The sequence below is a fragment of the Panthera tigris genome, chromosome B2, assembly GCF_018350195.1.
Source record: "Panthera tigris isolate Pti1 chromosome B2, P.tigris_Pti1_mat1.1, whole genome shotgun sequence".
Lineage (NCBI taxonomy): Eukaryota > Metazoa > Chordata > Mammalia > Carnivora > Felidae > Panthera > Panthera tigris.
Genome location: NC_056664.1, coordinates 127,750,190 through 127,764,965, shown reverse-complemented (window position 1 = coordinate 127,764,965; position 14,776 = coordinate 127,750,190). Strand labels below are relative to the sequence as shown.

The 14,776-nt window shown below is 40.8% G+C and overlaps 1 protein-coding gene across 1 annotated transcript in view; it reads left to right on the top strand.

Moving 5' to 3' along the window:
* The window catches only part of HIVEP2 (HIVEP zinc finger 2), a 203,613-nt gene extending 189,224 nt beyond the window's left edge, over positions 1-14,389 (top strand). Inside the window, exons 7-10 of the mRNA XM_042987240.1 lie at positions 359-534; positions 4,803-4,904; positions 5,690-6,585; positions 11,916-14,389. Coding sequence (XP_042843174.1) covers positions 359-534; positions 4,803-4,904; positions 5,690-6,585; positions 11,916-12,740 — 1,999 coding nt within the window. The 3' untranslated portion in view covers positions 12,741-14,389. The remainder of the gene's footprint in view (positions 1-358; positions 535-4,802; positions 4,905-5,689; positions 6,586-11,915) is intronic.
* The last annotated feature ends 387 nt before the right edge of the window (positions 14,390-14,776 follow it).

The following is a 14,776-nucleotide window of genomic DNA, read 5'->3' as shown; positions in this document are numbered from 1 at the left end:
TGTGTGGAGGCTGTACTAGAATCCAAAAGTAGTAAGGCACAACTCTGAAATTCTCTGAGGCTTATGGAAGTCCATTGGAATTGAACATCTATATCCCAAGTCCACATATCTTAATAGGGGGACCCATTCCATTTTGAACACCATGTAGAAAATTACATTTTGCTTACAGTGCCAATGTGTCATCTGGTTCTTTCAGGAATTTACTGCATAACCTTCTCAGGTTTCATAGAAGTAGGGATCAATAATTGTTTGTAAAAGACCCTCATAATAATTTGCCTCTCAAAAGATTTGCTTCTGGTCTGATTACATAAACCACTAAAGTATTTGAAAACACACTGCATTCCCTTTTTCTAAACAGGTATAAGTCAAATGAAGATTATGTATATGTCAGAGGACGTGGACGTGGAAAGTACATTTGTGAAGAATGTGGGATTCGCTGTAAGAAGCCAAGCATGCTCAAAAAGCATATCCGCACTCACACTGATGTCCGGCCATATGTATGCAAGTTATGTAACTTTGCTTTCAAAACGAAAGGTACAATTATCATCTTTTTAGACGAGGACATACTTTTCTTATGGTCACTTTGGATTCTAAATACCATTTTATAACTGTTATTGAGAGTAAGACGGTTTTGTGAGTGAAATGTACTTTCTCCCTTATGTAAGTAATCAAAGGATACACATGAAACAGCAAGGCTTCTTTTATGACTTGAGTAAGAGCTGTAGACGTAGGGCCAGGCAAGTTGTTTCCGAAGGAAGTGGCTAAGAATTGCCCGGATTGTTATTGCTATTACTTCATGTTAGAAATGTTGTGCGGTCTAGATAATCTTTGCACCAGTATTGAAATACCACAGGGAGACAATCCATGCAGTGGCATTAGAAAAGCAAGGCAGCAGCTGGGAAGAAAACATGTGCCCATGGTCAGTTTCAAGATTATGAATAATGTAGAGACCCACAGACTCCCAGGTGGGCCCCTCCATCCACAGTTGCATTAATTATGCATAGAAATTTGATAGCTTGTGTTCCGTGTATTTATCAGCACAGAGACAATTTCTTACTCTCAGGCCACAACTGTGAATTTCATAATATCAGGACTTGCCTTAAAATGATATTCTTTCTTTTAAAAGAAAAATCTGTTGTTGCTTTTTTTACAGGTAGGTTTATATGAACATATACAAGAAGGTTGTTTTGATTATAGTTTCTTCATTTTATAAAATCAAGGAAACGTTCTTGATCCCAGTGTTCTCAGATTACAGAAGTAGCGAATTAGAGGGGGTTTGACTTTTGGAGAAGTACATCTTACTGCTTGCTGTAGAAGTACTTTAGCTATCATGGATTTTTACCCCCTCATTAAGCTCGTATGATTTCCTATGTTTTAACTTTAAATTTGCATACCAGTTCCTCTGCTCCACTCCCCATCAAGAAAAATAATAATCAAATAAAATAATCTTTGGTAGGGAAATATGTACCAATTTTCTCCTATAGCCCAAATCCTAAATTGTCTTATTGGTTTGTCAGAAGTATAAATGTGTAGACTCCCAACATACCTGTTTCTTCTTTACTAAAAAGGTATCTGTAGGGGCGCCTGGGTGGCTCAGTGGGTTAAGCGGCCGACTTCGGCTCAGGTCACGATCTCGCGGTCCGTGGGTTCAAGCCCCGCGTTGGGCTCTGTGCTGACAGCTCAGAGCCTGGAGCCTGTTTCGGATTCTGTGTCTCCCTCTCTCTGACCCTCCCCCGTTCATGCTCTGTCTCTCTCTGTCTCAAAAATAAATAAACGTTAAAAAAAAAAAATTTAAAAATTTAAAAAAATTTGAAAAAATAAAAAGGTATCTGTAATACAGGGGATGCTTTCTTTGAAGGCAGATAAAGGAGGGGGAAGTGTTCATTTGCATTTCAAAAGAGGTAAACATAAGGTCCTTTAAATACCATCCTCCTTTGTACAACCTAGCCTTTTATTTAGAACTTCACTGAGAGACTCCCTAGGACAGAAGAAAATATAAACTTTGGTTCTATAACCTGCAAATCCGCCAGTCATTACAACTGCTTTATCTTCACGGGGTACAGGAGTTTGCTGTGTGAGACGCTGGGTGACGGGAATGGCTGTGTGAGACGCTGGGTGACGTAACACCACATTTCTAGGTTTTTAAAAATCAAATTAAATTTGGCTCTGCGTCATTGCCATGGAGTTTTAGCAGGAAATCATTTATTCTTGGTCATTATTGGAGTTTCCTTGTCACCCTTCAAGAATGTGTAAATGTCTCAGAATCTTAAAATGAGCAAAATGTCCGGGGGAACCCCTCGAATTTTCAGTTGAAGTAACTGTTGTCCCACCCCAAGCCCTGTGAGCACAGACCCTCAGTGCTCTCAGAGGACCAGCACCTATGGAAGTCACGCCTGCCCACTCCTTCAAGGGCCCTGCCTAGCCAGCCCCTTCCCCCTCCTTGCTAGAATCCCTTCGGAAGCTCAAGACTTAGGTCAACCAAAGCCAGAGTGGAGTTGTTTCAGAGCCAGATTTCTAACCGTTGCAGGATGCTTTTTACCTCAATATCCAGGGTTCTTTGTCTCGCCTGTTTGAAGAATGAAGAGGTAGACACAGAATAAAATGAGCAGCAGGCAAAAGTTTATATAGGTGATCAGAAAGTAATAGCATGAAAGCTCTCTTTGCAGAGAGGGGGCATTCAAAAGTGAATGCGCACGACAATAGGCAAGGGTCCTCGTTTCTAAGGTTCTGTTCAGGCCCTCCTTCCCTTCCCCCTTGTTCCTTCTCAGGTTTTACCGTTATTGGCTGGATAACTCTAGGTGCTGGGTTGTCCATTCCTGATTGGCTCCTTTCCATTGTATGAGGGGTGGTCTTTGGCCATACCATTCCTTGTGGTTCATTCATCATTTTACGGTCTACTTAAAACTTTTGTCAAATCCCTGAGGGCAACCTGAAGGAGAGTAGGTGGTGTCTGTTACATTCTTAAGAGGGACCTTACGCCTGAGGGGCTTTGCTATGGTCAGACCCTCCCAACATTGTTCCAAAATATGTGTTTTTCCCCACCCTAGGACCTCAGGTCCTAATCTTTCCCTCTCTGCCTATTTTATCCTATCTTTTCCCATCATATAACTCCAAACCTACCCTGAAGATGAGAGCCCAAAGCCTGACTGCCTATTGAAGTGGAGAAAAGAGAGAAAAATAGAGGAGAAACACAGATCAAGATCTAAATATATGATCTTGACAACCTAACACCCAGCCACATACACAGATTACATGTACCCTTGCAGAAACAGGTGATTTCCATTAATTTATATATTCATTATATATATAAATTATGTATATTCAGATATATTCATTAATTTATAGATTTAGGAATTCTTGATGATCTGTCTATAAAAATGTTGGCGACCAGTGTGCCCGGGTGGCTTAGTCGGTTAAGCGTCCGATTTTGGCTCAGGTCATGATCTCGCCATTCATGGGTTTGAGCCCTGTGTTGGGCTCTGTGGTGACAGCTCGGAGCCTGGAGCCTGCTTCAGAATCTGTCTCCCTCTCTCTCTGCCCCTCCCCCATTCGCGCTCTGTCTCTGTCTCTCAAAAATAAATAAATAAATATATAAATATGTTTGAGATCTTTAAAATATTTTTAGACAATTAATAGCAGTAGGGGTCCGGAAATATTTTTATGTTTGGAGTTACCAAAATAGCACGTAAAATTCATAGGTATATAAGCAATAAGTAAAATACTAAGTAAATAAAGTAATATAAGTAAAATAATAAACAACAGTGTCCTGGTTAGGATTGTGGCTCATATATCACATTACTGATAGGCTAAACAACTCTACAAGGGAACAAACTATTTTCGCAGGCTAAGAGTTTCCACTTAGATTCAGTAAGCCTATTCTTAAAAATAAAGCATTTACTGGTACATTGTTACAGCATCATGAAAGGGCACAGATAATAATATGGCGCTTACAATTGAACTGGTTCCTGCGTGTCTTTGGATAAGTTATATACATGACATGGACTGAGATAGATAGATAGATAGATAGATAGATAGATAGATAGATAGATATGAAGATAAAGATAGAGATACACATATAATTTCATAGATCCTAGGTCAAAGGTTGACAGAAAACCTTTCTTTTTCCTTAAAACAATGGGAGTTTCAAGATAAATAGGGAATATTGTAGAACTTTAGAAACTGCTGTCGTAAAGTTTGCTAACGTATACCAGACAGATAGATGCTAAACACTGAGTATAATGTTCCCTATAAGTAGTTAGCTAAGTTATTTGTATGGATCTTTGAATTTGTCTACAAGGTTGGCTTTCAGATAAGGTTGCATAATTTTTTCTTCTGACCAGTGAGAAGCCTGGGAGGTTGATCCAAATCTGATCACTGCCAAAAGTCTGGGGTCCAGGATGTGTTGATAAGAATGTTTGATCTGAACTTTCTCTAAGATGTGTGACCCGGCTTATGTCACCGTGTTTGTATGGAAGCCTAGGAGGCTGGCCCATTTGAGCCTAAGATATTAGATCTCTTCTCAGTCAGGAAAGTCTGGGATTCCCAGTCTTGGCTGGGAGCCTACTCTTGAAAAGGTATGACCCTATGCTACAAGTCCTCTGGAATGAGGGAGACTTGAGATTAGGCCAAAGTTCTGAGTGGTTGATATGTTCAGGAACCAGGTTGTTCCTCCTAAGTTCAGGACAAAGGGTGGTGGGTAGACACAAATCTATGCTATTTCAAATTAGTTCATTTCTAATTTGGGAACAATCATCACCTTCTTGTCATCAAGTAATTCCTCCTTTTTTGCCTGTGTTTTCTAGGAAACCTAACGAAGCATATGAAATCTAAAGCGCACATGAAGAAATGCTTGGAGTTGGGAGTTTCAATGACATCAGTGGATGATACAGAAACGGAAGAAGCAGGTACTTCAAAATTTAGTTGACTGACCTCTTCACTCTGCACACTGGAGCTTTGTGCCTGGGGTGGCAAAACAAGTTTTGATATTTAAGAAAAACTGATCACATTGCATTTTATTAAATATGAAATAGAGAAAGGAATCTGACATGTTGAATTGCTTACAACATACCGGGAAGAAATAAATCCATTTCAGTTCTGACTGAAAGGGATAAAAAGGCCTCACTATAAAAACACTTCTACCTAGAATCGTAAAGCAAATCTAATTATACTTGCATTGTGACAGGGATTTAGATTTTATGAAACTTTGGGGAAACTTGAAAAGCAATTTAATGTATTATTATTCCTATCAAGAGGAAAAGAAATCCATCATTAATCTGAATAGAAAACCTGAGGTCAGTCAGGATTCCTGAGATATATCACTTTTATGTAAGTTTATATCCAGAGAGACAGGTCTTCACTTTCTTTTTCTTCCAGCCTCATCAGTAGCAGCATTATCCATCCCCATTTGTTGAGGGTTTTCTATGGGCTGTGTGACATCTGAGACATAAGGTGTCACTCTAGAGTTCTTTTGTTGGGTGGGGATGAGTCGGATTAGTTATTAAAAGACAAGAACCCGTGTAAGGTCTCCCACCCAGATGAGTCCCCAGTGAGTATTAAAGGAGTTCAGAGATGGAACCGTCTCTTGGGGCTGCAGGGTTGGAGGAAAGCTTTTGGGAAGAGATGGGGTCCAAATTAACCCCTAATCTTGACATTTGAACCTTGATCTCCACTATCTGTTCAATTGTTTCAGAAACTATGGAAGATTTGCACAAAGCAGCTGAGAAGCATAGCATGTCCAGCATTTCAACTGATCATCAGTTCTCAGATGCTGAAGAATCGGATGGTGAGGATGGAGATGATAATGACGAAGATGATGAAGATGATGATGACTTCGATGATCAGGGAGATTTGACACCAAAAACAAGGTCAAGGAGCACCAGTCCTCAGCCTCCTAGATTCTCATCCTTGCCTGTGAATGTTGGCGCCGTGCCACATGGAGTTCCTTCAGAGAGTTCCCTGGGGCATTCTTCATTGATCAGCTATTTGGTCACTTTGCCAAGTATTCAGGTTACTCAGCTGATGACGCCAAGTGACTCATGTGAAGATACTCAGATGACAGAATACCAGAGGTTATTCCAGAGCAAAAGTACAGACTCAGAACCGGACAAAGACAGGTTAGACATACCTAGTTGTGTGGATGAAGAGTACATGTTGTCTTCGGAGCCCAGCTCCTCTCCGAGGGACTTCTCACCCTCAAGCCACCATTCCTCACCAGGATATGACTCTTCACCCCGTCGAGAGAATTCACCAAAGAGGTATCTGATACCCAAAGGAGATGTATCACCCAGAAGACATTTATCACCTAGGAGAGATCTGTCACCCATGAGACACCTTTCACCAAGAAAGGAAGCTGCGTTGAGAAGAGAGATGTCACAAAGAGATGTTTCACCAAGAAGGCATCTGTCCCCAAGGAGGCCGGTGTCACCTGGGAAAGATATCACGGCAAGAAGAGACCTCTCTCCCAGAAGAGAACGAAGATACATGACCACCATAAGAGCGCCATCTCCCAGAAGGGCTTTATACCATAACCCACCATTGTCCATGGGGCAGTATTTGCAAGCAGAACCAATCGTATTGGGGCCTCCTGTAAGTATGATTAGCTTTCTCTTTCTCACGTCTAAAGCCAAAGCATATTGGAGCCTCTTGATAATACACTAGTGTGAAATTTGCTATAACATGGGTGTCTCTCATGGGGAGTGGTGAACTTGGTTACTGAAAACAACAGGAAGACATTTTCTCACATGCTGTTGTCGCTAACATGGCTGTGACATTACCCCAAGTGTAGTAATGCATCAGAGCAGTAGTGTTTCCAACCGGGAATAGGTGAGGCTTTTCTAAATGCTTTCTAAGCTTAACTGATGACGGGCATGAGTTGAAACCTTTACACGAGTAGGAAAGGTGAAGTCTTTGGAATGACATGGCTACATAGACACATACTCTCAGGGCCATTTGGGTGTCAGTTATAGAACTTTGCTGAGCAAGGGTCAGCCATTAGCGTTAGCTTTCGATACCTTTTTTTTTCTTAAATAAACTCATCACCTTGCCCGCAGTGAGTGGACATGTGAAGCTGGTGAGTGACTGGGAGAGGAGAAAGTGACCTCCTTGGTGTATTGTAAGTCAAAGGCATAAACCTATCTGCTTTTCTTGCCATTACTACTACCTTCTGCTACCAAATGCACATGTTCAGTGAGATGGTGAACCGAAAGTTTAGAGAGCCCAGGGAGAAAGCTTCAGAGAGTTCTATGGTATGCGCTCATTATAAGTTTAAATAACAACAGTAACAATCATGGGTTAAATTTAGGTAGTAGGTCTAATTCAAATCCATAAAAAAGCATCTGTCCTGCCTCATTCCGTGCCCTGGCAGACCTTGATGTTTCTCAGTTTGTATGGGAATTTTTTTAAATGAATGAAGCAGACACTCAGCATAGACAGATGAATGATACCTTTTGAATTTCTAAGCTTTAAATGTATTTTTGTTTTCTGGTCTCTACTTTTTGCTGTTCTGTCTTTGCTCAAGGGTTTCTATTGTGCGGCTCAGCACTGTCCTGCCAGCCAAAGGCACTATCCCCTTCCAGCTCTGTCTTCTCACTGCCCTGGCGGCCAGGTTCTTCCCTCTCGTTGCCTTTTTGCCACCTTGAGTCATGAGCTTAGGTTATCATTTTTAAACTTCAGGAAAGGTCCCTGCTGCAATCCACTCCCCTTCCTCCAACACCCTCTTTTCACAACTGGATACCAACTTAATCTCTATGGTGCAAGTACTGCAGAAACACACATGCGATCAAGACGTAATTTATTTCCCAAGACAATGAATTAGCAAGCTAAGAAAAAAAGGTGCATTTCCACAGGTTTTTGTGTCTTGGTGGGGTGTTAAGTAGAAAAGAGGGAGCTTCTGAAGTTAATGCCACTGTGGCATACAGAGTCATAGATTCACAAATCTGACACATGCCAGGATATCACATGGGGTATAAAATGCTTTCTCTGGTATAGGGCAACGATGTTGGCAGAGCATGTACGATGAGACTCTCCTGTACTGGCCTTGGCCAGGTGGACTGAGACTAGGGTATTTGTGAAAATTTGGGGCATGTTTAGTCAACTGTAGTGCCAAAAATAATAGCCTTTAGTGTCAACACACCATGGTTATTAAAAACTAATAGCAACTAACTCAGTCAACCCGGGCAAAGGAATTGAAGGGAGTGGACTAACAAAGTTCATCTAAATTTTGGACATATGACCAGAAAGTTAGGAGGAGATTGGCTTTATTAGTCATTGAGTTTGCAACCAATTGTTTTTTTATACTGATTCACCTGGATATTCAGTACAAATATTCAACTTTACCATTTATGAAGGCCTCTATTACTCAGCTCAATTATCTTTAGAGCATTTATGGCCTGCTGCTTTGTTCACGTGATATGAGGGACTAGATCAGGGAACGCTCTCTGAAGAAGGGGCAGTTGGTCCAAAGCACTTCCCATTTAATGTTTTATCACACCATTTTTGAAGGGCAGAGGAAGATGTTTATCTTTTAGTGCTGTGTGAACAAGATTTTTGTTGCCAGGGCAAAACAGAATTGATGAGAGTATGAGAAGTAGCAATCTTCTGGTTGCTCTATTGAATGAGAGCTGCACCTTGTCTGAATAATGTTGAAAATACTAAATTAGAGTAGCCCTAAAAACAAACGGTTTTCATGGAAATTCTCTTAGAAATACCTTGTCTTGTTGCTTAACATTGGCCAAGAACTAATAGGTCAGTGACTGTGGCATGAAAGGATCTTCTAGTCCAGCACGGCACACTCATCCTGTGGTTCAGTTTGGAGTGGGAGTACCTAGCGAGCAGGTTTGTAGGCGATGAAACTCCCTCATTGGAATCCTACTTCCCTGCTGTGTCTGCCCTTATGCTTTCAGTTTAATTTTAATATAGATAGATGATAGATGATAGATAGATAGATAGATGATAGAAAAGGAAGAAATGGAGGAAGGAAAGGAGGAAGGAAGGGGAAAAGAAAAGAAACGAAACAAAAAGAAAAGAAAAAAGAAAAGAAAAGGAAGGGAGAGAGGGAGGAAGGAAAGAAAAAAGAAAGAAGTGGGAAAGAAAGGGAGGAAGAAAAGAAAAGAGAAGAAAAGAAAAGAAAAGAAAAGAAAAGAAAAGCAGTGAAAAGGGAGGGAAGGTAAGAGTCTTTCTCATCAGCAAATATTTTTGAAGGTCGAATACGTGTGGCTCAAGGATGATGATGAAAAATTTTTATGGTTTCTGGCCTCATCTTTTTTAAACAAAAAATTTCCTATTCCATTTTTAAAGTTTAAGTAGATAAATTAGCAACGAAGAGAAAGGAAGATGTGTCCTAGTTTCCAGTATGTAGTATAGAAGAACACTGTGCCTGGTCACAGAGTCGACATTCAGTTCTGTCCCTTGCTATCTGCGTGATCTTGAGCGAGTCACTTAACCTCTCGGCCACAGTTTCTTGATCTGCTTGTGGCCGCAGGGAGGCGGGCCGAGCAGATTTCCGTCCTTGAAAGAATTTGCCATTCAGCTGTGCGGAATGCTGTGAACTGACAGCCTCCTGCTGTTCCTGCCATCAGGACAGGCTTCAGTTTTCAAACTGAGGCTATACTCTCCCCTGCAGCCCCCAGCCAGTGACGAGCCTGGATCAGTCCCAGCCGAGCACCTGCTTCCTCTCCTCTCTACCTTCACACGTGCAGTCAGCTCCCCTGCCTCCTCCTCCCCGCACTGAACTACTTGCACTCCTACCTCCTTCTTTGCGTTTGCTTCCAGAGCACCTCCTGACACTCTTGAAAAGATGAGGGGTAACAGAGCTGGGACAGGGAATACATATACGTACACATAATACAACCCACACCGGTTCGTTATTCCCATTTCCAAATCAAGGTGTTTCTCACCAAGATTGAAGATGAGAGTTTGTTCACAATATCACAATGATAAGGTTCAGATTACAAAATAGGGCTGCAAAAAAGGTAGAGAAGTCTTACTGAGAGCTTCTTTGGAGGGTGAAACGGGCGAATGCAGGGACAGAAGCTGTGTGGTGAGGCCTGGTAACGTTTAGAGCAGTGCAAGTACTGACATGGTAAAAATTCTACTTTCAGGCGGACTTCTGTGGTTGTAATCATTAATTGCTGGTCAGTAAAGATCTGAGTCTTTGGGGATTGAGGTTCATTTGATTATCTTCCAAGATTATTATTCTAAGTATCCCAGTTCTTCCACCGTAATTGGTGTTTGTTGTAGAAAACATGCCATTTTCTAGATTAGAGCAAAGGTGGGAGGGATTTATTGTTGTTGTTGCTGTTGTAGCAGCATTTAAATAACTCTCATACTGTAAAATTCTCACCTTCTTTAACTTGTGGGGTTCTTGTGATTATAGGATTGATGATTTCATTTCTTCCTCTACACTTCCAGGACAATTCATTTGTTTCTAGCTTGAATAAGGCGTAGCCCCAAACAGGGTAAGGGCCTAGCATGGCACAGAGTGACAGAGATAATGCATAATTTATAGTTCCCAGGCTGGTCTCACAGTCTAAATAGAACTGGATGAATCATTAATGGTACAGAGCATACCTTGAGCTTGAGAAACATCCTTGAAATGAATTAGAACTTTTTTTTTTCTCTCTCTCTCCTGGATTTCCACCATGCTTGATAGGTTTATATTTATCTGATTTTAAGTTCCCCCCAAAATAAAATAAACTGAGTACCTTTTAAAGATGCCAGTCCATTGAAAGGGTGAATCTCAGAAATTGAAACCTGATAAGCTCTTGCAAGCCTGATAATCTCGTAGTCAAGCGGTGTTTCGCTACAGAAGCAATTACAGAAAATAAGTTCTCTTTCAGGACTGGGACCGTGAAATCTGGAATTCTCGCCCCCAGTTGTCAGTGTCCTAATTCATTAATTGCCAAGAAGACATTTAAATGAAAATAATAACATAAAAAGAAGATATTAACGCCTAATAATCTTTGGTTCCCAACTGTGTAGTCGAATATGAGTTGTAAATGCTTGACATTTAATATTAACTACTTTGATGGATAGTTACCTTACAGAAACTGGCCCTGATTTATCACTTGATAAAGGAGCTGGTCTTCCTTCCAGCTAGGGTGCCTCTTGAGAAGGAATTTATTCCTTTAAACCAATGTCTTGCACATTGTAGGAACCAGTTTGTCTATCACCACTATCTTATCATCTGCTCTGTGGAAATTTAAAAAAAAAAAAAAAAAGGCAGTTTTCAGACTTGTCATTCCAATTATACTCATCAACACTTAAAAAAATATTAAAAATCTTCCCAGTATATAAACAGATGGCAATCTTTTTACTTCCTTTTGAATTTAAAAACCTACTATTAGCGTTTTTTGCTCAGCAAACTTTTTCTGGTAATTATCCATTATTTTCTTTTTATAAAAAACAAAACAAACAAACAAAAAACCAGAACTGAAATGTGTCTCTGTACCTAGTGGAAAACACACTGCATGTTTTATCATATTTAGAAACAAAAGTAAATTGGGGTGCCTGGGTGGCTCAATTGGTTAAGCATCTCACTCTTGGTTTCTGCTCAGGTCATGTTCGAGTCCCACATCAGGCTCTGCACGGACAGTGCGGAGCCTGCTTGGGATTCTCTCCCTCTGTCTCTGTTCCTTCCCTGCTTGTACTCTCTCTCTCTCTCTCTCTCTCTCAAAGTACATAAATAAACTTAAAAAAAAAAAGTAACTTTTCACAGACCAACAACTTCATCCCAGGATTCTAAAAACTGAGTGGTCTCTTGTATCATAAAAAGTGAAAAATCAATAAAGGGATGAGGGAGTTTTAAAATGTTCTGAACGAGTGAGTGAGTGAGTGAATAACTGTGTGAATGAGATAACTTGATGTAAGCATGAAGAGTATTGGGTCCTAAACGTCGTACTCTCTGCTTCCTCGCACAGAATTTAAGAAGAGGGTTACCTCAGGTTCCTTACTTCAGTCTCTATGGAGACCAAGAAGGTGCTTATGAACATCCAGGCTCCAGCCTTTTCCCTGAGGGTCCTAATGACTATGTCTTCAGTCATCTTCCGCTCCACTCTCAGCAACAAGTGAGAGCTCCTATCCCCATGGTGCCAGTTGGTGGGATCCAAATGGTTCACTCCATGCCGCCGGCCCTTTCCGGTTTACATCCTCCACCCACATTGCCTCTGCCAATGGAGGGCTCTGAGGAGAAGAAAGGAGCTTCCGGGGAATCCTTCCCTAAGGATCCCTATGTCCTTTGTAAGCAGTACGAGAAAAGATCTCCTCACGTTTTGCAGTCATCTGGTCCACCTAGCACACCCTCTTCTCCTCGGCTATTGATGAAACAGAGCACTTCGGAAGACAGCCTAAATGCAACAGAGAGGGAACAGGAGGAAAATATACAGACTTGTACAAAAGCCATTGCCTCTCTCCGGATTGCCACAGAAGAGGCCGCTCTGCTTGGGGCAGATCAGCCAGCACGGGTGCAGGAACCCCACCAGAAACCCTTGGAAAGTGCACATGTTAGCATTAGACACTTTAGTGGACCTGAGCCAGGTCAGCCCTGTACCTCAGCCACCCACCCTGACTTGCATGATGGTGAAAAGGACAATTTTGGTACATCACAGACTGCATTAGCTCACTCCACGTTTTACAGCAAGAGTCGTGTGGATGACAAACAGCCGGGCTTTCCCAGCAGCAAAGAGCTACCTTCAAGCACAGAGGGAGGCAATGAGCCTTCATCAGAGAAGAGTCAACTACATTGATCTAAGATGCATGGAGACTTTCATTTCCACATTTTCCCATTTTGTTTTTGGTTTTGTTTTTCTAGAAATAGAGGTAATCAAGTTTATAGCATGCCTGTCTTAAGTTACAGTAGTTTGCTATTATATATACTTTTGTTATATCAAAAGAATTAGGTAAATTAACAAGTCACCATGAGCCTGACCAAAACAAAATTTGAAATTAACCTATTGGGTCTGGTACTTTTAAAACTGTACAGATGTTTGTGCCTTTTCTTTACTTTGCTTATATTCTTATAAGCATTTTTTAGCAGTAATTTGTACATATTTTAGAATTTGTGTATCTGCTTTGTAATAAATGTAATTTCTTTCCTTTTTTGGACACTTGGATCTAAATGATGTAAAGCAAAACAGCATCAATATATATGTGAGGTTGCACTAAAACATATTTTTATATGATTAAAACTGAACAGCTTTTATGTACAGCTCTGATTCTGTAATACTAATATTTATTTACTTTGTTTCATAAATTGTACATTTTTTTCTTAATGTTGTGGATTGCTTTTCTATGTGAAGCATGGGATTTACTGTTGCGTAACTAGAACAAAAATGTATATTGTAAACAAGATATTTAAACTAGAGTATCTTATTCTGCACTTATGCATTAGTTAAAAAAAGAAGATAAAGGATGTATCAGTCAGTTCTTAACTCTTGTACATTTTTTTTGTCTCTTGTTTGCCGGATTGACTATGACTTAAGCGCTGATTGTGATTTTAAACTTATAGTACCGTAAAGCATTAAAGTAATGTGCTATTGTGAGTTTTTTCAAAGCTTTATAAATCAGTTATAAATAATATTAAAAGTATTTGGTCTTATGTGAACATGTTGATCTATATACTCATCTAAAAATATGGGAAAACATTCCGCCCCATGTAAATATGTACAAGTGCATCACTGGTACAATTTTATGTAACTCAGTTGGACACTAGGTTGCCACAGACCTATGCTAGGGTGTCTTTAAAAATTAAAGTGACAAAGCACATGGGACTGTGTACAGCTTGGTTATCGGCCGGCCCGGTGGCTTGGCAGGCAGTGCTGTGCGCTGCCCGTGGAAAAGACCTGGGCTTACAGATCTCCTTGGTTCTTGCTGCACAAGATGGTGACCAGAACTAAGGCTGCTCTGGAGGGGATGTGTTTGGACTTGAGGGTTAGGAGTGGACCCGGGGAAGGGGCACGGAGACCTCTCGGCAGCCTTTCCTCTCAGCCGGTCCACATGGTAACAGGGTTGGCATCAGCTTTAGGGGAAGCCACTTCACCCTCTTGAAGAGGGGAAGAGGGTCAGGCTCCTGGCTATCTCAGGGGGAACGGGGACAAGAAGCTTTCCAGGGAAAAGAATTTGTGGGAGGATGATGTCTTTTGTACACAACATTCAGTATGGGCTTTGGTTAGCGTGGAGGTGGGCAGAGCCTTTGTTTGTAGGTCCGGAAGAATGGAAGAAAGGGAGGGGGTACAACAACACGTGTGCATACACGCACATGTGTGTGCATGCACACATACACACACACAATCTGGGTTATCTTTGTGCTATATAGTGGATTATAATTCTGTGAAACCAAGTTTGTATATTGAATTACATTAAGGAGTGTTCTTTAAAAAGAGAAATAAATATACAATTACATGCTTGAGGTGTCTAGTTTTTAATGTGTTGTTTTACATTTTAATTTCTCAATTTTGTTGCTAAAGAAATTTTGATGCCACCAACATACCATCTGTGCTTTTAATTGCTAGGCTTTGCCCATTCTGAGGTATGCTGAGCATGACTGCTTTTCACAAGTGAGAAGACAGTCATTGGCTTCCATATGTCATTCGATTAGGACAGAGAGTGGTCACCACGGTGTGAGCTCTAGAAACGCAGTCACCGGATTCTAAGTGTGGGCATGGACAGAATACATTGCATCTGCAAATAGTCATGAATAAATCAGACGATAATTTCCTCTTCTGCCTCCCTCTCAGTATGCATACATATCTGAAATTCCACTGGGGAATTCTCCTTATTTTTG